Source organism: Athene noctua, chromosome 5, assembly GCF_965140245.1.
Source record: "Athene noctua chromosome 5, bAthNoc1.hap1.1, whole genome shotgun sequence".
In the NCBI taxonomy this organism is placed as follows: Eukaryota; Metazoa; Chordata; class Aves; order Strigiformes; family Strigidae; genus Athene; species Athene noctua.
This window is the reverse complement of record NC_134041.1, coordinates 57,165,505-57,192,362: the sequence shown is the minus strand read 5'-3', so window position 1 is coordinate 57,192,362 and position 26,858 is coordinate 57,165,505. Positions and strand designations below refer to the sequence as shown.

Genomic DNA, 26,858 nt, shown 5'->3' with positions numbered 1-26,858 from the left:
GGGTAAATAGAATTTATTTGCTAATTGGATAAAGTTTCAAGTCTACTGAAATTGTTATCTGGTTACTTTTAGGTTTATTTGTTTCCTGCTGGGGCGTGTGTGGCTTGGAGACTGCCCAAATTCTTTTCTTAAAAGCTTTTCTAGGCTATTGCTTAGGATATGGGCAAAAGACTGAATATCTTTCAGAACATATTCTTTTCTGCTTCTTTCCAACACACTGTGCGCTCCCCAATTCGCACTGGAGAAGAAGCCAAGGGATAGATGTCTGAGATGGCAATATTACAGATGACTGCAGAAAATGCCATTTCCTTATGTTAAAACCTATTATTTGAAAATTCTGTAACTGAAACTACCCTAAGCTTCTGTTATAGTCTCACAGTTTCAAAGAGGAGTCATAAAATGTCAGGATGTCCTGAGCTATAGATACATGTAAAAGGTAATGATTAATATTTTGACATTATCAACATGCCAATACTATCCTAATAATGCAATGCTGTAAGTGGAATATACTAGTTTAGTGGAATCTCAGTAGGTTTATTTACAGGGGAAAAAAAAAAAAGTATAGGTAATTTCAAAGTGAGAATATTTAAAAACATTTCTTACAAAAATTTCCTTACCCAAATACCCGGAGATAACAAATTCCAATACATAAGGCTGGCTACTTTAAGTTGCTAGAGCAGCAAACTGGGATAGGAAGACCTGTCCCTATTATGCCACTGATTTCCTTAGTGAGCTATGGCAACCTACAAAACCTGTCCCTACTTTTGTTTCCCATCTCCAGAACATTTTATGTACAGGGAATTTAGGTCATACAAAGGGAGGAATTTAGCCCTCAAGCTATCTAAATATCTAATCTCTTAATATATTTGGCCAGATTCCGAACAGATGCTGCTTTACCTTTCCCAGACGGTAAAAATAGAAATAGTTAGGTATTAATTTGATGCACAGGGTGTTAGCCTGGCATATGACTTCAAGCATATCAGCAAATACATATTGTGGGAGCAGCAACTAGGTTGAACAATGTTCAGTTTAACATTACCTTTTCCGTATAATAATGATGTGAAGAATAGTCCTCCAGCATGTTTCTTTATTGGTTCCGGTAATTAAGTGAAACATTGTGTGGTATGTACTGAAGTATGCAGAAATTAGGACACAACTGCCAATCTGTGCTAATTATTTTTCTTACAGTTGTATTTCTCTAATCTGTGCTGATTTCTTGGGGACTGTATTTTATGATTATTCTTGTGACTAAACAACATTAGGATAATTCTGAGGCTGGGATAATGGTAGACCCTTCTACCCAACAGTCATAAACAAATTAAATTCACCAGAGGTCTATATATTACATGGCTTTAAATAACATCCTGAGAATCTTCTACTGCAAGCTGCATCTATGCTGAGGCATTTCTTTTGGCACATTTACCTGAACTGAGCTTAAATCCTAACCTGCCTTTCATACAGATGGGTGACTTGGCTCAACATTTTTGTTAAAGGAAAAGGAAATCCAGTGCCTTTCTGCCATACAGAAACATGCCATCTTGGTGTCTGACTACATAATCCTTTTGTCTGAAAAGAAGAGCCCAAGCATGTTTCAGAAAGATCGTATTTTTCATTTGGCTTATGGAACACTTATAAACTAGGACTCCTAACTGCGATTCCCAAACACAAAACAAAGTCAAAGGTTACAGCATATGTTTTTGTTTCAGCTTCTCCAAATTACTTGCAAATGTATTCAAACACAATATGAGGAGATACTTTATTTTATTGAAAATAACAGACTACAGGGTGCTGCAAAAAAGGCTGAGGTACCTCAAGCATAAACATGGAAAGAATACATTGGTTTAGAAACCCATAAATCCTTATTTGAATCTGCCAACCTGAAAGCCAAGCAAAGCCCGAAAAAACTATTTTTCCTAAATGCTATGTCTGATTAAGCCATACTATTAAATGACAGCTGAACTTTAACATTAATATGATATTATTTAAATAACTGCATGATTTTTTTTTTACACTAAAATGATGAATGATTTTTGGACAGCTCAATTGACATAAAGCAAGAAACCCCTTTAATGAGATTTGACAAAATGGAGACATATGCAGAATATTCGTTACAGCTCATGTCGCAGAGACCTTCCTGGGGAGTCTTGGGTTTGGTTGTGTCTTTTCTTTCGTTCATTTTTTTTATAGTTTATTTTGATTGTCTACAGGCACTGAACCATCCCTTTCAATTGCCACTTCCTTTCTCCATGGATTTTGAATTTAGCTTGTGTCATTTACATATTACTCTTAATCAGAGAATTTTATATGTTACAGTTTGGAGTTGGAATTGTAAGAAATCTGTGGAATGAAGGCATGAAGTTCAGTCATTTTAACCTTTGTCAACTGGGTATACAAGGAACTAAGAAGGATATTTTTCTAAGGAGACTAAAGAACAACTTATTAAATTCTGGTTTTGATATTTTCCAAGCCAAGTGACAAATCAAAAATTCTGCTAAACTTTCACCTTTTTTTTTTTTTTTTTAAAAAAATAATCAGATTGCATTAAGCAAATATGCAACATAAAAGCCCATGGCAAGGGTAATATCATACTGAACACTTCTGAGGATGCTCTAAACCCCTTTAGAAATGTATTTTCATAGCACCTGACACCATCTACTAGAGGGACAGAAACTGAATTTATACAGAAATATGGACATCACGGAGAAGCTCAGGTGCTGTTTCACTGGGTAAAGACATATCCAAAGATGCTACTACTTCAGAAAATCTGTCTGTGAAGGTATCAGTGTAAATTTAAATTGGGTAATCATCACTGGATAACTTCCTGCAGTCCCACATAGATTTTTAAGATGTTGCAAATTCTTCTTTTCCATACCACCTCACTTTAATCCACAGACAATTTTCATAACATTGAAAACATGGAAGAAACATGTTAAAACCACGGGGTTTGACAATGTGTCTGCCCCACCTATTCAGAGAGAATTGATCATCTTAATCTGTTCTCTGTGCATAAATTTACACTGCCCCAAAACATTTACAAACTTTCTCACACAAAATCTAACAGGTGAAAAACCCTGAAAACTCAACCCCCCTTTCCCAAACACTCAAGAATAAGGAACACAGGAAATCATCATTAAAAAGCTTAATTTTGGAACACACACACAAAAACCCCCAAATAACAAAGAAACCAAGATGAGAAATGATTGAGCAAGAGTAATTCCTCAGGTTACAGAAAACTCCATAGCTGTGATAAAGTCTTGTATCTAACTATGCCTGCTTCACTGCCAGCGTTCACTTGAAGATATTCTACATAACAGCCTGTGTAAAAAAAGCCAGGTATGTCAGCAAAATGCTGAGGTTGAATTAAAACTAAAAACAAAGGCATGGAGGGAGAGATGAAAAAAAAGAAAGAGCAGAAGTGTCCCTACCTTGGCCTTACCTTCGCAACATTCCTGTCAAAATCCTGGAACTCTTCCCCAGGTTTGCATCTGTTTCTCTAAGCTGAGAAGAAAAGAGTCCCATTAAAGGCAAAAGGCATATATACTCCATTCTGTACAAAGAACAGATATTTCTACTGTCATTTGAGTCAATCAACTCCAGGTTTAGCCCACAACAAACTCACATGTAAGAAAGCCACAAAAGCGCTGAAATTTAAAAATGTTTTGTCTGGTTTTCACTTAGGTAAAGATGAAACCCATGGAAGATAAGACACTGAGGCAACAAAGATGAACTGGGATAAAGAGCAAAAGGTTTACAAATAAAGGGTTGCAGGTAGAAGCTATATAAATTGGTATCCATAATTCCCATTGATGTGTGTATGTTTATTGGTTATGTGAGTCAGAGCATCAAGGGATGAAGAGACAGCCATGTGCTGTGTTCCTGATGCTTTATGAAATGAAAAAACAAATATATCTTTCACTGTTTTTCAAAGACATTAATTTAAAGAAAAAGCTGTAATACAACACAGCGTTCCTTTACTGATTTTGTATAAAAGAATATGCCTATACTGTCCCTTCAATACAAAACCCGTACTGACCTTACAGCAGCCACCACTGGGATGGATGTCTAAATACTTTCTGAACAGTATATAGTATGTACATAAGGCACAGCTGTACAATATATACTTTTGCATGTAAGGATCACTCACTCACTGAAAATAACATTTGCAACTAAACTTAATTAGCTGACTTGTTCTACAGCTCTCTCAAAATCTTGCTAAATAGGTAAAAGCAGAATTGAATAAAAAATTAAACTGGGGAGATAAAAATTTATGCAGAAAATGAACTTCATATTAAAAAAGAGGAATTATTTCTATTGTTCTTTATAAGGGTTTAAAACCTTCCTTCTATTTTTGTGTTTATTAGTTCCCCACAAAAAAATGTCTAGAAATGAAGAAATGTATAGGAAGAATAGTTACAATTTTATTGCCTCTTTTCCTACTGAAAGCTGAAGGAGAGATCTCTTTGGACTTTTTAGAGATCTTGGAGACAGTGGGACATCAAAATCTACTGTAAATTACAGTATCAGTTATGAAATAGCAGGGGCCACTGTTTCTAACATGCCCCCAAACACAGCTGTGTGTACATACATAAAAACATTCTTCTCCTAATGAAAGCTGAATATTTACCTCTTCATTATCAAATCAGATTGAAAGGATTACTTGACTCATTGACTTCTTACTAAAGAAACTTTGTTGTAGAAGACAAAATGTATCCTGTGTTATAAATCCATCAAAACAGTAACACTGCCAAGAAAAGTGGCAGTCTTCCAATAACAAATCACCTTCACCATAACAAACCACTATTACATCTTGAATATATGCACAGCAGCAATATTAAAACCAGTTTCTATTCTGGAACCCAATACTGTAAATATTTGCTACCAGATTTAATGTGTATTACTGAAATCAGCAGTTGCAATCCACGACACATAACCTTTTTGCATAAATTTCCTCCTTGTTTTCGTAAAAGGTATTAAGAAAATACCAAGTAGTAGCTGGGACTGGATAACACCAACCAAGGCTTGCTCTTAGCAATATCATATTCAGTGGGAAGCGTACACTGACTCTCAGATCTCTGTAATTATGCGCCACGATGGAACAAAGATGAGCTTTATATTCCAGGGAAGCCATTCCCTCATTTTTTCCTGATTCATCTAGACGATTCAAGCTCCAGAAAAGCAGTTTAGCCCAGTTTGACACAAGTAACAGAAGAAAAAACGTCACAATAATTTTTAAAAGGCTTATTAAAAAGCCAAGTTCTTACCTATGCTAGAAGGGAATCTGAAGTACAAATGTATGCTTTACATTGGTCTTTTATTATTCATAAAGATGCATTTAACACTTGGGGCTTCTCCTCCTTTTTCACAGAAAAGTAGCTCTCTCCTTTTTACCATTGTATGTTTGATCCTAACTTTCCGCTTTTGCTGCAGGATTCTACCTGACAGCTAGAATCAGCACTGATAGTTAGGAAGGGGAAGCTGAATCTTAGAGGTTTGACAAACTCCTCAAGCAAGACGATCTCATATACTTATGGTAATAAAAAACCCTACAAAATAAGTAAAAGAAATGTTAAAAAAGAAACAAACACGTACACACATAGTTGGAAGATCTCTAGCTACCTCCCAAGAGAACACTAAAAAAACACCTTTTCTTCCTGCATTGGCAGAAAAAACAAGGTAAAGAGTTTCAAACGTAAGTTTGGTTTTATTTAAAATGGAAATATCTGATAGTGGTTCTTCCATCATTTCTTTACAAACACCAGTGCACTGCAGAAGCCAAAGAACTGGTGACGTGTAAACCTGTTAAATGGCATATGATGGCACTCCCTTCTTTCACAGAACTGCTGTAACGAAAACATTTTGAAAGATGCTTTGATATTAGCAAAGGCAAATCTAAATGGAGTTTAAGAAAGCTTTTAAAAAATAATACTAAGAAGAATGAGAAAGGAATGAAGGAAGATTAACAAGTTGCTGATGTTGATAGGTCTGCCTTAGACACATTTTAATTTGAGGTTTTCCTAAAAAGTATTGCACCATTTAGTGTCCTTTATACTCCAGTTAACCTAACTGACTCTTGTAGCAGAGCTTCATCCCTTCTCTTTGACTTTTAAATAAAGTAGTTTAGAGAATTCCTCCTCACAGCTGTCATTACACATGTATTTTGCACTGCACATGATCTTCATTTATTCAAAATGATACTAACTCTGTCTTGCATTTTTCTTCATTCAAATGTTTTAATCTACAGACAGGAAAACTACTGTATGTAAATTTAACCAAACTATAGAGACCCTAACTTGCTTAAATTTTGCTCATAAGAAAATCTTCCTAATTTTCACAACATTGAACTGCTAAGAACTGAGCATCATTCTCAAGCTGACATTTGACTTTCAGAAGACAAGTTTGTTCGCTGGTTGATTAGATAATAACTCTGTGTGTTCAGTGTAAAGCTATTATGCATTGACAGAGCATCTCTGTTCTGGTCTTTAAAAAATCTCCACAAAAAGGAAAACTTACCAAGTTATCCAAGATCATCCCTGACTGTACATCTGAGTATACAGACAGCTGGGACAGATACACTCATGTGGCTCCCTGAATTCCCTAAACAAAATATTTTAAGTGGCATATGATAAAAAGTTGAAATTTGAGATCTTCCATATACAAGAGGTCTTTCACTGAACTGTGATGGGATACACTTTCCTAGAATATCCTTATTAATTCTGCTCCTTGCAGCTTACAGGTTTTGCCATCAAAGAAATTTGCTCTTCAAGTGGAAAGCACAGAAAAGGAAAAGTTATGCCATGAACCATGTGTTCAGAGTCATCAGAACTACACTCTCTTTTTCCTGAGGATTTTTAGGATCAACAGAAAAGGATACATGCTATTGATCTCCATTGCCTAGGTTTTATTTGTCCAGCTAGAAGCAGAAAAGCATCTCAGACTCAGCAGTCACTAGGGATGTGAGGAGTGGAGGTGAAATAAGACACAAAGTTGCCTGAACAACACTTGGTAAATGCTCAAAATCCTTAGTTACATTTAATGATTTAGTTATACTTAATGTTTTAAAGTAACTATGCTCAGGACTTCAGAAAGCAACTGGTACAGCTGACAGAAAACGCTTCATTAAAGCCATCATATGAGGCTTTACCAATCAAAGCTATCCAGGTAAAGAAACTCCTGGGACAGATAAAGGAGTTTCCTTAAGTGGCATTGGTCAGCTAGAGGCTTGTAGGAGGACATTGGCAAAATTGGACACTCAGGAAAGTGTCTGATCAATGTGTCACCAACAGAAAGTCACAAGTACAGTCACTCCTGGTTCTGTGAACAGAAAACAGAGAGGCAAATTTCTTAGACTGAAGTTCCAAGAAGTTGTATGTGTGGATGGGATGGACTTCTAAGCATCTTCATTAACTCTACAGAGCAGAGTTGATCCCTATGGAGGCAACATAAGACAAAAATGACATAGATATGTTATCTTGACCGCAGTGACAGAGCAGCAGTGTAAGAAACCACTACCTGTTCTTTAACACAGAATCACCCAAGGAGGCAATTAGCAGCATTTGCAGCTACAAAGAGTAAGGTTGAACAATCAGAATCTCTGTCATGATAGTCCAAGAAATCACTGCAATGGACACTATAACAAACCCTTCAAAGGACAAAAAGCTGACCTAACTGTGATGTTAGGGACAGAAAACTTGTTTCCAACAGTGGATTTGGTGACTTCAATGTGACTCCCTGTAGGACAGGCTTTGCAGGACTGGGCTCATACAAGACACTTTTCAAGTGTTTTGATGCAGATCTTGATTATATCTCATGATAGCAATTGATTTATATAAAAGTGATCAATATGCTGGATTATTTTTGCATGCACAGAGAGTAAATAAAATGCCCGAAGTAAATAAAATCTGAGACCAGGAAATACTTATTATCAAACTTACCCTTTCCCGAGCACGCTGGATCTTCTCTCTGTCGTGACTGAGGTTTTCCAGCATCTCCTGTCCAATCTGCTCTGCATTAAAAAATCAAAATGTAAATAATGAAAAATATAGCCTGTGACTGTAAGGCCTCAAATGCCAGGTGAGATTGTAACAGCATCATTTAATACATGTGATAGCCTAATCACTCCTGCAAAGAGGAATACATCTTTATACTAAATTTTAAGTTTTTCAAGCAACATAAAACTGAAGAAATATCAACCAAACCAGAAGCTGTCCCCCTGCAATCTCCTGAGGTTGTCTAGGCCCTGGGAATTGATGCTGACCTTTGGTCTGTGAAACAAATGCAAGAAGACTTTCAGACTTGCTCTGAGTGCTGGGTGTCCATAATTCCCACACACTCCTTAAACCTACTCCCTGTCTTAGAAAGGAAGTCAGGAAGCCTTTCCTAAAACACCAGCCACCTTATTCTTCTGAAGACACTGAGAAGTCACATTAGAAGGGAACCACTCTCTGTGCCTCTCAGCATTTATCACTGATGCTTAAATAAAAGCTATTTCAGGCTAAGCTGAGTTACTGGTATCTGTTTTGCTCCATCATGGACTATTTCTGGCAAGCTTAGAGATATGCTGTAATGGATCTCCTGATGTTTTTAATAGCAGACATATACACTAATCTATTGTCATCACCGTTTGTTTACGCAGGGGTTGTTTGCTTCCGCAGCTTATGCTGAACCAAAGGTTGCAAAATTATAGGGGAGAGGCCTCAAGATATGGTACAAAGAAAACATAAGATGCCAAAATTTTATTCTTCAAACAGCTTTAGTCAAATGCTCCTCTAACACTGAAATATTAGCAGCAAGTACAGAGAAGAGATTTTAATCTTCAAAGCCCTATAGAAACATTAAGAAACCCTCCCTGTATTTCCCTGAAGGAAAAAAATAAGTTAAATCATTCCCATTTTACAGGTGGGGAAACAGGTACAAGGAGCTGAAGCAGCTGTAGCTTGCCTCAGGACACACAGCACGTGTGAGACAACCAGCATTTCTGTGCACATTCATTTAGATTATTGAGGTAGCTTGCCAGAGATAGGCACTAAAACTGAGTAAAAGTACAAACCCATGATTTATGAACAAAAACCATGCCTTGCTATTGTTCTGGTGAATGAGTGGGCTCTTACAATGTCATTATTTGAGGAACATCAAGAAAATTAATAATTAAAAATTCACCAATAAGCTAGTAGGTCAAACATGAGTATTCTTATTTTTTTAAAAAATGGATACAGTCCATTTTCAGGAAACAATCCAAAGTAGAATCACCTCAAACTTTAAAACTTTGAGACAAACATTTTTTTTTTTTTTTTCTAAATCCATTTAACACGAGCTACATAATCTGCCAGATGAAGCCTAAGGAAATTAATTACATATATATTTCTCTATCTATTGCCAAGTACAGTACAAGTAAGATAAATATTTCCTCAGATATCTGACCACAAACTGACATCCTCATTATGCTATCTTGTCCCTCTTGGCTTGCTGCTCTTTACTTTTAGCTGTATATACAATGCCTCCCAAAGGTGAAATGTGGTAAGATATGTCGTTATTGAGTTAAAAAAGCTGTAAAGTGCAGTACAGCTATATAAATGGTAGCCTAAGAAAGAGATTCAAGAGAGCTTTGCCTATGTTTGCATGTCAGAGGACTTACTGGATGAAACTATACTGAGCATATTCTTCATCAAAGCACTCAAAATACTGTAATACATGAATTCAGATACATGAATTCAATGTAATCTTGGGGGGGACGGGGTGGGGGACAGGGACAGGACAGGGATGACAGGACACCAAAGTGAAATTCCTTAAAAAAAGAAGAAAAACATAAACAATTTACTAACCAAGTAGCATGAGGTGAAATAAAAACAAGTATTTATTGATAAAAATTATAAGTATGTTTGCACAGACATAAAGGAGTGCAAGGAACAGATTTTCCTTCAAAGGAGCAACTATAAAGTAAATGGCTAAAATGGCTTGGTATTTCACAAACAAAGCTCAAAAATATCTTTATAGGAAAAAGCTCTATTTTTATTACACCAATTTTAAGCAAGTTACTGTGAGGTTTTTTCATCTTCTTCCTGTCACTGGCAAGTTCACACTCTTAGCTTTTTATAATGATTGAGTTTATTTTCCAACCATCAATGTGACAGCAGCATCAACTGTAAGTGAGGGTAAAACACCATCACTTTGACGAATAGTGTATTTTCCTCTCATTGTCAATGACTGAAGACATCAATAAATAAGGAAGGAGAGCATGTCAGCCAGAATATCACAGAATGAATTGTTGATATGACACTTAGGGATTAAACCTTCAGCCATGAAGTTCAACCTAGCAGAGGGGTCTGAGAACTGAGATAGTTGCGTTTCTTCCCAGCAGCCTCTATAGATAAATAATTGGACGGATCATCAATTTTACAGGAGCAGCTTTACTCTACATGCACTTTAGTTGATGATCTTTGGCCTTTTTTGGGCTAAAATAACAACATAAGTTGAACAAAGAGACATAACTGAGGTAACATAATCTCACAATAAGTTTGCAAACATAAATTGACACCTTTATCCACAGATCCTCTTCATATCCTCATTCTACTTAGAAAATTCACTGATGACAGTGAAACTTGATTTTTTTGCTGGAAGGTCAGGACAGTCAAACAAAAATATTAATAAATAAAGAAAATACAGACTTATAAATGATATGAAGACATGTCTCCTCACTTGGTTTACAACTGAAGATGACTGGGACTGAAAAAAACCTAACATTAGTCCCGTACAATTAATTACAAGTTTGATATAATTGCTATCTGCTTCCTATAATTTTTCAAGTTTTCCCCACAACTCTGATGCTTTCCTGCCAGTTAAAACCTTCATGTGTGTGGTAGATTCATGCTTTTAGTGCAATAGTGCTGTATGGATCTTTCCAGACTACTTATAATGCAAATCATTGACGATGCTACTACAGTTATGTGAAAAGGTCAGGTTTCGAAGATACACTGTAGTGCAGATGCATGAATTAAGACCAATACACAAACTGAAGGGTGTTGCATGTTGCCAGTAATGGTGTTATTGACACAGAATCTTAACAACGTCAATTATTTGGGGATTATCCCATCCTTTTAGTAACTATGTATGAACAATGTTTAGTACAGTACAGTCCCAAGTCCTACAAAAGACTGCATGGTGTTGCTTTTTCTAACTGAAATTCCCAGAGAGATGCATAAAATTATGTTCTAAAATTACAGCTAAACTATGAGAAGCAGAAGGGTGAATGCATTTACATCATTATTATCTATGTACTGACAGAGGGCAAGAATATTCGATATAGCAATTATCTTAGTCTTAAACAATGCTGTGATGAACAGAAAAAAATTCTGAAAAAGTATACAACTTAATATTAACAAGCATCAGCCTTAGAGGGTGAATGCTAAAATTCACATCTCTAAACGTATTCTGCCTTAAAGGTGTTTGAACAGGGTATGGGAAATCAGACCCTTTAGTGCTGAACACGTTAATAATGCTATATTGTGGGTCCAAGAAAAATGGTGTCTGGTTCTATGATACTGTGTTATGCAAAAAAACCCAAACAGTTTTTATCCTAAAACACTGAAACTAATTAGAAGAATGAAGGCACTTTCCCCAACTGAAGAAAACACACACACACACCCCAAACCAACAAACGCAAACACAACTTCCCTCTTCATGTGTGCAAAAACTGGCCCATAGTTTACAACTTTGACATTGAGATAAACCCAAAAGACAATGAACACTTCTTGCAATGCTTTACACTCCTGAATGTGCTCTTTGGAATTTGCCTGTAACTTATGTGCAGTATTTATTTATATGTACAAATCATAATTAATTAATACATGTTCCACAAAGCTTGATTTCTAATACCTACACACATATCAAGGACACAAAATAAGTTGTGCTTGACTGGTTTTTCTTTTCCTTTTTCTGCCTCCAGCCATTTAAGTATTTATTTACTTTATCAGCTAAACTGATTCTGAAAGAGCTTTTTCTAATCACTCAAGTCAATAATACTTTTTTCCTTAAGAATGACTAATATATTTACTCAAGAGACAGGAATGATATGGAATCAGCCTCTCCAGGCTTTTGGATAAACAAACATGCATTTTTATGAATTTTGCAGACAGAGTCCCCATTTTTCTTTTCATATGAAAAATAAAATAATCCAACATGGTTTAGACAGCACTTTTCCTCTCAAAGTGTACCCTCTGTGTGTGTGTATAAATACCTATATTTTTATATATATATATATATATATATATATTTGTTTCATAAGAGGCAGCAGATATTGTGATATGGTTTAAAATGTAAAAAAAAAGCTTAAAAACAACCAAATAATGGAGAAGATGCCCGGAAGTATGATTTGCTCTATCTCTGTAATTAGAGGTGGGAAAAGACAAACTAATTTACACAGGGAAAAGCAGAAGATCATGTTAAAAATCAAGATGGCTGTTCTACAAAACCATGAAATACACTCAGAAAACATTGTGTGTTGTGAGAGAACTCAGAGTAGAATGGAGAACACTTCCACCCTGAGATCCTCAGTCTTGCCTAGTGAATGACGCCATTTGGGGAACGCAGTTCTGCGTTGCCTTTGCACAGAGACATCACATGCTCTGAAGATGTAGCAAAAGATTATGAAAGATTGTGGCTTATGGAAGATTTTTGGAGAAGAACTACAGTGTCGCAGGCAGAAACTCAGGAAACATATTCAGGGCTGGGACACTTTTTTTTTTTCCAAAAGCCACTCCATTTTGGACAGGTTAAAAGTTTAGATTTTAGTAGATGAAGAGAGATATATCACCAACAGCAGTTTCTGGAAAAAAAATGCTAGGAAGTGTTAAATGCTAGCTGTTCAGAGGTGACAGCAAGCAGATTTACAAATGTGGAAAATATATGTTGCAGGAGTTAGAAGAATTCAGGGCTGAGTCAAATGCTTTATGCTTCTGACAGCAGAAAGTTAATAAAGAAAGTGATGACATATCTTTAAGTGCAGGGACACAGGTAAAAGTCCTATAAATTTACAAGTTCACAGTTGATATATATTTACATTGAACAGCCAATATAATTAAAGACAGAAGGATTTAGGTCATTAAAGTTATTAAACGACAAATACAAGTTAATACAGATAAATGAAGGAGAATATAATGGCTATAAGCCAACAGAGAGACAATTTGTAGAGCATTAACAGTGAAACATGAGAGTTGGTGCTCAAATGCCTCAAGAATCTGCCACAGAGAAGTTAATCTGCATGCTGTTAAGTGGTCACTTAACACAATAAAAATTAGCTACATGCTATAGAGACTAGTTGGCCTCTTCAGCAGAAGCAAATGCCGTACTGGTGGAAAGAGTACTGACAGTCAACAGCGTACACTGAGGACATCCAACACTTCCAGAGCTGTCAGAAGTTCAGCTGCAAGAAAGGATCAAAGAAGTTGCCCAGTCTTACTGTGAAAGCAAAAAACACCTAAAAATACCTCCCAATCCTCCAAAGTCCAAGATGTCCACTAAACTTAAATACAAACATTTTTCAAATGAAAAATAAGCTATAATGGATGTTCATGAAATTATTATCATTGGCCAAGAGAAAAAGGGGTCCGTTGATCCTGAGGTCAGGGAAACCAGAAAGAAAAACATCCAGAACACTTAATCAGAATTCAGGCTTTGTGCTTTGTTCAAAATAAGGAAGAAAAGATATTTGAGGAAGATGTCACATGCCTTTAAGAACAAACTGGGAGCATTTCATAACTAACACCTCCCATGGTCTAGGCCTACTCTGTCCTTCCCCAGGAAAAAAAAAAAAAAAAAAAAAAAAAAAGGCAGATGAATGAGAGGAAAATAGGAAAAAGAAAGGAGAAATATGATATATGACAGACCTAGTAACTTCACCTCCAGTAGCCTTTTCTTTTTCTAAGGTTTCATACCTTTTCTGAAATCCTAACTTACATCAATCTGCTGGTATAAAACTACTCATTTCTCACTAACTGATGTATTTTTTTTCTGTCTACTCCCATCACCCATCTAGCTGAGCTCCCTTACTAACATCCTCACAGCAACATTCACAGGAGGTGGCAGACTTTGATTCTCCTGAGCGCTTGTCTACATTGAAGTCCAGCCATTGTTCTACCCATGCACGAGCTCAGCAATGCTCACCTGCTCCAAATTCCTCCCTTCGCATCTACTTCCCACCACTTCTTTCAATTAAGTTCTAAGGCAAAAGAAATCCATGCTTAGTGCAAAAATAAGTAAACAACTTGCTACCCCCATTTCAATCACTTATGTAAGTGAAGTTGGGAACCAACACTCAGTATCTTCTTTTCTGACTACTTTAAGTGCTGTCAGGACAGAATTCCCTGGTCACTCTGAGCCTGGTGCAGGGAACTGATGCTGCTTCATTATAGTACTGCCAACCTTGAACTTTTCTGAAAGCGATTTAGCAGGGGAGAGCATTAACAATCCCGATTGCATCTAAATTAAGTTGCAGAAATATATCCTCTATAACTTGAGCCACAAACCATCACTTAATTAAGCCTACGACTCCAAACAGCACTGAAATGACACAACAGTGATCTTAGGTTCATCTAACTAAGGCTGGATTCATAGTCATAATTTAATCAAAAATGCTCCACCATCCACCAAGTTTGCTATAAATTCAAAGCAGTGTAAATAATTACTTTGGACCCTGCAGTACTGCTTATTTCAAAGACTTAAAATGTGTAGGCAGAGAGTTGGCAACTTAGATTCCCACATTCAGCAGCTCGAGGCTCGTAAAGTTGGCCCTACGTCTATAGCTGATTTACTCTTAAAGCAGTAAATGCACTTCAAGACGCAGAGTCAAGCACAGAATAGATGAGACAATCAGCCAACCAGTGAACAGAAAACAGTTATATTAGGTTTTCAAAAGAGAAGAAAACATTTTGAAATGTTGAAATATGCTTAAAAATTGAAGTGTGGAGCAAGAGATTTTTTTCCAAACTTATTTAACTACACAAAACCACAGCATGTGACATTTAAACAGTACAAAGACAAAGAACAAAGTCTGCTAGTTATATCTGTAAGCATGGGAACAATTTTTATTTCTTTTTTTAAAAAAACGATTCTTCATGACCCATTTATGTAGCTAACACTTATCAATGGGAACAAATTTCTTTGCAGTATCTCAGCTTCTGGACATCAGAAAATCTGTAAGAAGAGTACATCCTTCAACTGTTTAAATCTGAGAGACTGCTCCTTGAAGCAAAAAGCAATGGCAACAAATGAAAACAAAGCCAGAGTCAAATAAAATGACATTTGGGTTTCTTCAGGTTTCCCCCAAAATACTGATGTACCAGGTTTATCTTGAATCCACAGACCAATTGGAAAGTCAGGAAAGCTGGCAAAACAAGCAAAAAGTCTACGCTTGTTTGATCTTTAATACTTCCATGGAGCTAAAGAGTGTTTTAACCTTTCTTGCACTGTTCAGCAATTCATTTTAAATGTGAATGGAACTATCTCCTGCTGTATTCACATTCATATTTAAACAACGAAAAATAGAAATAAAATAGAGTCCGAACATCAGAAAAATAAAACAAACCCAAAGGATGATTAATAAATAATGCTTAAAATCATTGACCCAAAATTGTAGCAGTCTGTGCAAAAATAAACCATTCTGAAACAGTATATATATTAAAAAACTTTCTTAAACATCGGAAAGCCCACAAAGCAGGTGAACAGCTCAGCAACCTCGAAGCTGGCTTCAGTGCAACTCATTCTTTGAATACGAATTAGCAATGGGTAATCGCAGCATATTTATGAGGCCTTTTGCCTGGTCCTTTTCTCCAGTGAATGCTGTATTATTCATTGCGTGTGCCCTGACCCCAGTGCGCTCCTGTTCTGACAAATCATACTTGATTAAGACAAATCTTTATTAGTTAGCTAGTCAACTTCCCCATTTATCATTTGCAAATCCCATTCTCCTTTTCAGGTACAGTAAAAGTAACTGAAACCATTTTTTCTCCATATAAAATGAAATGCTTGTTACAGACAGTAAGTGCAAACAGAAGCCTAGAAGTCAGTAATAGATGATAAAACAAAGGTTTAACAGGCATAAATTACAAATGTGGCAAAACTCTAACACAATAGCGTACTTTAGATAGGCTGAGGAAACATTAATTAGCTTTTCCTTTCAACATTCCCCATTTTTTCACCAACTAAAGCTCTTAAAATCTAAATGCCACAAAAAAGAACTGTATTGCTAAGTTGGAGCCTGAAAGTACCAAGGTCTAAAAAATAATAATAAAGAGAATGCTGAGGAAAGTTATTGTTCAAGGTTTCTACCAAAACAATATTTTAAAAGTTGATCTATAAAAGGAGGCAAAATTAATTAAAAATTATTCATGAAGCATCAGTTTCCCCTGAAAGTGTAATATCTCTCCAAAGAGGTGGCAATTTGTAGAGGAAACCCCCCTTTCAAGACGTTAGTTTACTCAGTGGGTAGTTTACAACTAGAAAACTGTGTGATGTGTAATGCACACCAGTTTTGTCATGATAGTGGTTTTGCTTGCAGAGAAGGATGTTTTTTCCCTCAGGACTCTGGAGATCTGAAGCAGCTGAGGGACAAGGAGCAGAAGGAAGGGACAGTCCGTAGTTTATTGGGCTGGCTGTGGCTCAAGTTCCAGCTCTGCCCCAGAATTTTATTCTGGTCTCTGGAGGGATTTCTAGGAAATGCTCACTTAGCTGTATTTTTGTTTAGTGATGAAGTTTAGCAGTTTGCTATCTTATTACATTTTGAATCTTGGTTTTACATATGATATTTATACCCAGCAATTAGAATCTGTGTTCATTTGAAATACACAGTAATTTAAAAACCTGCACCTAAAGGATAAAACATCAACATAAACATCTCTGTGATGCTTACACAGCACACTTACGGACTCCTGTCTTCCTCCACTTATACCTTCCCGTCTCAAGCCATTTTTCCTTTGTTTATATTTTTGTTTTTACCCTGCAGGACCAATGCAGCTATGGATTCTGCTTCCTTTTTCACACACATGAGCTAAGTGCTAGTTATTTCTATCTGCAATGTTGCCTTCGATTACACACAGAGTAATGCTGAGAAAACCACTACCTCAATAAACCCACAGCAAGGGTACAGAGGGAACAATGAAAAATACCCAATGGCCTGGCAAATCCCTGTTATCAGGAGGCATACAAGAAAAAAAGAATCCAAACTGATTTTAAAATCCAGGCTGAGTTTGCAGGGTTATCTATGTTAAAAAAAAAAATAAAAATTAAACAGTCTCTGCTCTTGTACTTGTCAAACAAAGATATTTCTTCTGTAAATTGCTGAGATGGAAGTAAAGACTTTCCCATAATAGATTTTTTATAGCACTCCTCAGAGCAGAATCATATTTTAAGGATCAAGTTAAGCTCTTCAGATGGTGTTTAAGAGGTAGACTTACATGGGGCCTTTACTGGATGTAGACACGATTTGTTTATAAGGCATCCTTGAAAAGAAAAAAAATGTTGTAAACTCTGATTTTTCAGTGTCTAAGATGACAAGTGTGATTTCTTCTGATGGAGGAACTCAGCAATACTTATCAATGCTTGCGGCTTCTCTACATTAGACTATTGCTGTATGGTTTAACTGGGGGCAAACCTGGAAATTCGAAAAAAAAAACCTGCTCCAGAACAGAGCAGCTTGCTGCGTAGGGCAGAAGTTTTTGTTTGGATTCTCCCGAAACAGCTGCCTGCAGTGCTCCAAGTGACATCCCAGGTACTGGACACGGTCTTTGAATCCGTGATGACTTGGGTCAGGGTCACCAGAGAGACTGCTTCTCTCTGTTGGGTGCTACTTGAACCGCAATCAGCAGGGACAGGCGCAGTGGAGGTGACAGGAAGAAGCGCTGGCACCTGAACAGTCTTTGTGAGGATGTCCTAGGTTTGGATGACATCTCACCTCTCCCCTGGTCTGCCAGCCCTCAGACACGTTAGTGTGCAGGACATGCTGCCAAAGACATCAGGTGGTCTCCTGTGAGATGTAATTAACAATTTCGTAGGACTTGCTGGCAGGCCACTGCTAACGTTTATTTGTGTGCATGTTCTATATGCTGTAGAGAGAACAAATTAAGCATGTCTTTCCTTGGTGTAGCTTATTTCGATGTTTCTAGAGGACCAACACAAGCAAAGCAGTATGTCCAGTAGCTCCTAGCACAAGACAGTAAAGAAACAAGTGTTTGGATTTTCTGTCATGATCAAAGAGGCAAGATCAGATCTGGGAAAGGACCCCGGGCTGCTGGGCTCTGTATTTGAAATGAAAGGCATGCCACCTATGGGCAGGTACCATCCGCATTCAGGTTACATACCTGTGCCATGGCCATTTCCACATTTTTTTACCGTTTTGGATGCCAGTAAAAAAATAAATGAATTGATCTTTCTGAATTTTCTTCAAGCAATCTTTAACATTACAAGATAGGGATTCAAGAGACCACAATTTTATTGCCGGCTCAGGCACTACAGTACAGGTGACAAATACCTGTGCCTGTTTCCCCATTTCTAAAATAGGTGTGAAGGAATCCACATTGGCAGAACACAGTATGTAGCACTAAAAGGACTGTATTCCTAGGAAGGCATTTAAATACTGCACTTAGCTTCTTATATATTAATTTTCATTATAACTACTACTTTGAATATAATTTTATTGGAAAAAACAATATTAAAAAATATTTTGAAAATCAAATCTAAAGTGGCACACTCTCCTCAAGACATTACATTTAATTTCATAAAGGATTTCCAGATTATTTGAGCACCAGAATATAATTATTAAATGATCTACTGAATTGGTAAATTATTGCAATATGACATTTTAATGCAAACACCCAGTTTACAAACATAACTTTGCTGGAAATTCTCAAGAAGTGTTAAAACGATGTCAGTGTCTCAGTAATTTCGCAGTTTAAAAACAGTTAGAAATGTAATGACTACACTGCACTTGATTAAAGCATTTACAGCTCTAATCAAAAACTGACAGCAAGATCAAAGATGTTAACTTAAATCTCTCTTCTAATTATGTTTAAAATGCCACACCTCAGGCCTGTCTCTCCTCTTCTTTTTCAAACCAAATTCTGCTTAAGAAAGATCTAACACTTCTTAACAGTTCATTATCCAATAAAACTATTCAAAGCTTAAAAGCAATCTACACAATTAGTCAGGACCTCAGGGAGTCCACCGGTAGTCTTTATTACAGGGCTTCATATTAAAACACCTTAATTATATTTGTCAAATGGATTTCATTAAAACCCATCGTCACTTTAATTTTCATATTTTGACAGTGCTGGCATAGCATTATTACCACCTGCCAAGCTACAAACTACAACAAAATTATCAAATTCCTTCAAATACTAAGCAGTTTCTTTTTGTACCCGACCAATGATTTCCCTCTTTTTGGTGAATGCACCATAATTAACAGGAATAATTAAAATTCCATATTCAAGCAGCACACATGCAAGCTAAACGCACAGTGTATCCATTATAGGTGTGTAAATAAGAACCTATATGGATACCTGGTTGCCAGGAGCACATAATACAAAGGTAGGACACATATACTGAAGTGCTTCTGAATAATAAAGCCAAGACATCAAACAGAATGCACTATTATTTAATCAAATGACAACCATGATGACTTGAAAGCAGAGGACATTTTAACTTCTACTCATTATACTGTCATTTCGACACAACAGATCTGGGGATTATGACCATATACTGTAACCACAGTTTTATTTCAGATATAATCCATGGAGGTTCCACTTGACTTTAGACAATCACATTGAAATATAATTAAAACAAAACTGCTCATCCTTTCTACATAAAGTCAGTACTGTGACAAGGACTTCTGATATTTATGATACATTTCCAATGCAGGACCTATCAATTGTTGTTTGTTTTTTTTTTTTTCTTAATACTCAATGCTACAGCAATTAACAGCTTTGGATAATTATCAATAATATAAAAACTAGGTACCAGCATCTGTCATGCAATACAGTTTGGGCTGTTAACATCATGTGGGATATAGAAATAAATTATTTCCTCTTTTTTGTTATCTGAAATGCTGTATAGAAAAGTGAAACAAAACAGCAATTTACCATTATTATGCTTATATTTACTGAGCTAAATTCAAGCCTGATTAACTCCATGTTCTTCAGTGAACATGTGTATGAGATGACTTTGGCCCACAACAGATAAAACAATGGCATGCAGATTGCAATGGGGAAAAGAACAGAGAATTTTCCTTTCTTTCATATAATCATAGCAAGAAATAAGAAATGAAGAGGTTTCTGCCATATGTCTAACACACTTCACTGCTTTGTACAAAGGTCTCAAGAGTAATGATCTCCATGTGTTATGAATATTTTAAGACCTATTAAATGTTCCTGGATTATTGTGGGTAAAACTATGGGATTTTCAAGAACCAGTCTAAATGACAATTAAATATTATTCCTACTTAAGGAAAAAGAAAAAAAAAAATTAAAATGTATTATCAAGGAGGAAACTCTCAACCTCTTTCACACCATATCACAAGTTTTAGCACAGGAATTGCTGAAGACATGCTGGTTTGTTTTTTTTGGTTTTTTTTTTTTAATTATTGCTTTAATTGCTCTTGAATTACAAATAAATAAAACAGAGTACTTACAAGCAAGGGACTATGAGCTGACCACAGATGTCTTGCTTGATTTTTTGGCAAGTCACCTTATTTCTTTTATCCTATTTACTCTATCTGTAAAGCAGCGGTAAAGAATGTTTCTACTAGAATTCCACTAAAATAAGCAAGTGCCCACATATTGCTTATCTTCTGTTATCAGGACATCTTATAGCAAATAATCAGATTTTTTGGGGGCCTCCTATTCAACTTCAAACTATCATGTCAACCTTGGGTGCATGTGGAAATTCGTCTTGGAAACCCACTATCCCAGAGACCATGTAGGAGATAAGTAGCATTTTGAAAACAGTGCCACTCCAAACCAGTGTTGGCTCACTTCTACTGACATGGAAAGAGCCAGCTCCTCTGCTTAACACAAGGGTGGATGGAGGGACAGGGAAGTTTCCCAGATGAGCAGCTGGTGGATGATGAGAGCTCACATCTGCCTTTGTACAACTGGTCATGCTTTCCCTCGACATTCTTCTCCTCCTTTTGCACCCAGGATCCTGCCCTCTCTGTGAAGGCTCTGTAAGGCTCTGGTTTTGGTTTTCTTCCTCCCCACAGATCTGCAGTTGACTTATACCTGGAGAATCTCATGTACAAACTCAGCTATTAAATAAGTGACAGACTTCCCTCTTTGCTACACTGCCAACTCCTCTCCCATCTCTCTCATTGCTTAGCCTTCAACTCAAATTCAACACAACACAGCAGTTCCTTGTTCCACCAACATGTCTCACTCCGCCTATTCTCATGATATACAACACAATCACTTTTTCCACCCAGCCTCAAAATCTTTTTTTTTCAGTCCTCATTTTTGGGCAAGCTGTCTGATTCTTTCTGCATGACATCGATAGGAAACAGTCTGGTCCCATCCATTCACCTTCCTAAAACTCTCTTCCAGGCTCTCACTCTTTTTTTTAATATTATTATATTCTTTCCTCTAGCCTTGACAAAAACCTGTGTACCATCTACAGTAATGCAGAACACTGCTACAAACACAACTTTCTTTAGTATCAAACTGGTCGTCTTCTTTCTAGTCATGCCATTGCCTCTCCCCAGTTCAGCACATTAAATAACAGCGACATTTCTTCCACAGCCAATCCTTCATGGTTTGACTTCTCCCATTTGCTATCAGCATATTAATTCCTTTCTCAGCCCAGATATCATTCACTTGTTAACTTTCTACTGAAGTATTTCTGCACTTTCTCCCATGTTGTCATGGTTGAGAGAAGCTGAGCATAAACAACTCATCGCCTCATCATGCTCCTGCAATCTCTGATCTGGCTTCTCTTGTCTGCTGATATACCATGCAATCGTAATTTCTTCTGAAGTCCATGGAAATCTCAGCCACAACCATGAACATTTGTGTTAAATGAATTTCTAAATGTCTAGTCCAAGAATGGATAAGTAACAACACAAAATCGAGCAAGCACATGTGAGTATCACCCATGATGGAAGAGGAAGGTACTGTAAGAAACAAGTTATCATCACCTGTCTTCACTGTTGCAGTGCAGGTGTGACATTGTGTTTTACAATGTACACTGAATTACTGTCTGATTTCACCTTCCTAAAACAAACACTATCCTCACAAGCTATCAGCAAATAGAACATAAATCCCATTGTCACAAGTGAATAATTTATTAAATTGACACTATTACTAATAATTACAGAAAATGTGCCTGGTTTTCGCTCTTGACAAACAGGAAGCCAGCCATGTTTCCATTTCAGCTATGACACACAAGGAACAATTCAAAGTGATACTCGTCCCTGGCTGGCACGTATTCTTTACCATTTGAAGTTTATTTGATACAAATGAGGGTCTACAGAACCCTGCTGACATGAAGTCACAAAGAGCATATACATTTATGAATACTGCATTTACTGCACTTTGTATGCGATGTTTGTTAGGTCTTGGTGCTGAAATTGCAGCTCTGGATCTATCTTGAAGATGTTAAGGATGCGTTGTGAGCTTCTGCTTTCCCTCCATCCCCAAAACAAAACAAAACAAAACACCACCACAGCCTTCATGGCTTTAATTATTAAGATTATATTTTTCTGTTCTATCTTAAATCCCATAATGGAAGCAACTGGCTTTTTCTTTCCTTCTTTCTATTTTTTTTTTTTTTTTTTTCTTCTGGTAATAGTATACACTCTTGATGTAGGAAGGAAATGTGAAGACAGAACGATCCAGCTGGATTAGACATTTATGAAACCTATTGCCAACAGTGAGCTGTCAAAGCCAGCAATCAAATGTAACCCTGGCAAAAAAAAAGAATGGAGACTGCTGTGAAGGGATTTACTTAGAAGAAATTCTCAAATAGTGCTTTCATGTCCTGATTCTCCTCCCCTGCACCAGTTTTATACCTGCTTGTTGCCCCTCCTTCCTTGAAGTTATACCTGGTTTACAGTCGTGTGGTAGGAATACTTTCTCTATTCCAGAATTAACTGTTGAATTTCTACAGCCTCAATGCAGAACACCTGGATAAATAATTATTGTTTTCCTTCCAAATCCTAAAATCTATGAAAATGTGGAGTAGCTATTAATACAGAGATCTCCACAATATTCCCAGGAGTAAAAAGGCTTATTATCTTTTTTTTTTTTCAGCTCAGAAGCTGACAAAAGAAGGATGTAACTAACAAAGTTATACAAAGTCAGAAGGAAGGGTAAGAATTCACTGCTTCTGACCTTAATCCTACTTTTCTTTAAGACCATCCCTCTGCTTTATATTCCAGCTTTTTGCTGGAAAGCTGCTAATAAGCATCAGGAGAACTTGGTAATAAGCACCATTAAAATTAAATGACATGAGAAGATATTTTGCTATGGCAATGGAAAGGAAAACAAGACAAAAGTTAAAGAACTGACTGGAATATATTTATGAGCAAAACACAATGTAGGGAGAGAAATCTGGGATACTGAAGAACAGGATCTCAAATAACCAGTAAGAGAAAAGCAAAGAGTAGGACTAATATGTAATGGAGTAATTATTACAGCAGCAAAATCTTTACATTGTACATAAAAAGTCTTTCTGGATTAAAAGAGGAATGACTACAGAACAACCGGGTAAAATTTGCATTTTGGCCATATCTATTTTGCAGTAGCAATGGCATAAAGAACTATTGATTAATACCTATTTTAAACTTTTTAAGAACTCTCTCTTTCTCTGATTCATGAAGAGTCCAAATTTTAATGCAAAAAACAAGGAAAAAATAGGATTCTAAGACTGCAATTTATGTGCTATGTGTATGTTTTCCTGTGACCAGAAAATCAACTTTAAGATTGTGACATGAGGAGCCACAGAAACTGCAGATTTATATACTGAAAAACTTACAAATAGTCAGCTGAACAGTTCAATTTCACAATTTGGGATTTGAAAAGCCAGTACCACCTTAAACTTTAATCAGAAGAGAAAATTTATAGAATACTGGCTACTTTCCCTCATTTAAATTGAATCAGCCATTACAGTTAACAACCTTTCCACCCCATGGAAATAAATAAAGAATGCTGTATCCATTCTAATTTAAAAACTCTTATCTTCATTAAAAACATAGTTGATTTAGTCGAAGTTCCATCTATTATGTGCTGTAATGACTTAATAGTGCCAATTAGATCTATAGTATTCCTAGAAATGGAGGAGTTGCAGCTGGAGCTCTGTAGACCAGTCAAATGATTTTCACAGGATATTCAGCGGACTGCACCACTCTATTCTAGGTAGAAGATTAAATTGTAGAGGAGAAAAGAAGCAGGATTTCAGAACAAGTATTCTGATATGACAAATAACTTCTTCCTGGGCGTTGCTTTTGTAGAAAAGAGAAGTATTTCACTCTCCTATTCTATAAGTAGCTGGAAATGCTCTGCATATTTTAATAATGACATCAAATAACTTGCTAATTCAAGATACTTTTGCCAGCCATGTGTCCTAGTGAGAGACAATGCACGAACCCTTTAATGTATCTACAATACAGAATGCGTTCCTTGATAATGTCATTAAGCCATGATGACATGTAGCAAGCAATTGCTGGCAAAGGTCAATAACCTGATCCATTTATACAACGAATGCCTGTTAAAACAGTGTTTAAAGAACAATCGAATGATTGATGACCATAAGCTCTGTGTTGGCCATGATGTGCAGCATGCACATACAGTGTGTTCTGCAAGCACTACACGTACCTCTAATGCTATGGGGTGGGTGGGGGGGAAACTGTTCTGCCAAAAAACAAACCAAAATGTTTAGACAAAAAACGTTGACAACAATAATTGAGTAAACAGAGGTCTGAAGACAAATTTGTTAGCACTGGGCAGTAAAAATAGGCAGTGTTTCTGATCCAACTGAATACAGTTCAGTTTGAAAATAACGTCCTCCAGGCAAAACAGACTGCAAGCATCCTCTAAGCTCCATGTCACAGTCTGTGAAAACAACAGAAGTAACCATCCCACAGATCTCTATCACTGATTTTTAAAATTGTTCCTTCATTTTTAATTCAAACCGATGCATTAAAATGCAGTTTCATTTGTTGCACTTTTGAATCTTGCCAGCTCAAAAGCCATTGTCAAAATTCACAGGTCCAGTTTGTTGTGTTGTTTAAAAAAAGCAGGGGTGGGGGGGATAATTTCCAAAATATTTTTGTTGTTTTAATCTGCCAGCAACCGTCATTCTATCAGCAGAGTGCTGCACACTTCTTAGAATTTAACCCCCTTTTCTAAAGAGTAATTAACCTAACAGCTTCTTGCAAGTGATTTTTCTGTCTCATCAGAAAAGCATGGTGACCTGTATGTTCTGTAGGACAGGAACACTTCTCAAAATTGTCATCTGGTCCCTTCACAGAATTAATTATCTCATTCTAAAGTGACGACATACCACTTTTTACAAACAAGAATGATCTTGAAAATCATCAAAAGATATGTATGATCATAGAAATCATAAAATAAATATGATCTATTCAAAGCATTTGATATTCTATAACTGTAATAGTTCTGGCTTTCATGAGATAAACACACTGGGACCACATTGTGCTGCTGATGTGTACCCTTCAATTAAAGAGCATTTCTGCACACAGGCCAGTTCCTCATGGAGGTGTTGATTATAAGTGACATTCATCAGAATCAATGGTATAAAAATAAGCTCCCTGTCATTTTGCTGCATCCATAAACAGGTGTGGCCTGAGCTTTATTAGGTGCCCAGACAAAAAGACCCGCAGGGACTGTATCTCAGCATGAGTCACAAAGCAAAATTACAGTCCTGTGCTGCAGTTGTGAGACTTCCTAAAATATGTTTCCCAAGTCAGGGGCAGCAGTCGTTGGTGTTGGTTAGTGCAGTTGGGAACTGGATCCACCCATTCCTGGGCCCTGCAGGATCCTTTCTGCATGGTGGTACAACCATCAGTCATGTTTCTAACTTGATTTAAGAAAAATAAGTATTCTACACTGCAAAGCATTTCTGTGACTGTTCTTAGAGCTCCACCTTTTCTACAAAATTGCAGTTTCTGCACAGCACGGTAAGCAGAGTTATACTGGAATTATATTTAAGAAACATTCATATGAAGAGTCATCACTTCTTTCCCAGCAATCACAAACACAGCTGAAACAAAGCAGAAAACAGTTAAAGCAACAGTGAGTTACACACTGATTACTTTCCCATCTCGCCCTCGGCAGTGATGGAACTTCAGCCTGCTCCTTAAAACACATGTGATAAACAACTGATAAAAGAGGAGGCCAAGTACTTCAAACTTCAGATTTTGAAAACTAACACCAATTGACCTACTAAAGGAATCTATCTTGTTTCCACCCTATTTGGCTCTGTAGTTGAAGTCTCCTCTGCTACATCATTTTAACCACACACACCAGAAAAGATTTTTCACCACTAGGCTTCACAGGCACATCACACTTCTCACTCCAAGTGTCCAAAGATCTTTCAGCGAGCTGATCTGCTTCCCATGTCCCTCCATTAGAAATTAAGTTTACATCTTCCATCTTTCTCTGCGAAAGAGATCAACCTATTTTTCATTTTCCGCGACACAATCCCTTTTCCTCCCTTCCCCCATTGTCCTCTTGCCAGGCTTTTCCCACCAGCTCCTCCTGTGTCCTCTATCTTGTCAGCCACGATATGAATGTGACACTGGAGCCCGATGGTTTCATATGAACTGACAAAACCAGAGACTCATTGCTTACAGGCAGGGAATGGAGACA

The 26,858-nt window shown here is 36.8% G+C and overlaps 1 protein-coding gene across 5 annotated transcripts in view; it reads right to left on the bottom strand.

Moving 5' to 3' along the window:
* The window catches only part of VTI1A (vesicle transport through interaction with t-SNAREs 1A), a 286,743-nt gene that overhangs the window by 108,357 nt on the left and 151,528 nt on the right, over positions 1-26,858 (bottom strand). For 3 of the 5 annotated variants that reach the window (XM_074907747.1, XM_074907748.1, XM_074907750.1), the window contains 2 exons: positions 7,932-8,002; positions 3,437-3,498 (listed from right to left, as the gene is read on the bottom strand). In XM_074907747.1, the coding sequence (XP_074763848.1) occupies positions 3,437-3,498; positions 7,932-8,002 (133 nt within the window). Of the gene's footprint in view, positions 1-3,425; positions 3,499-7,931; positions 8,003-26,858 lie in introns of all 5 variants that reach the window. The other 2 variants (XM_074907749.1, XM_074907751.1) reach the window with 1 other exon arrangement.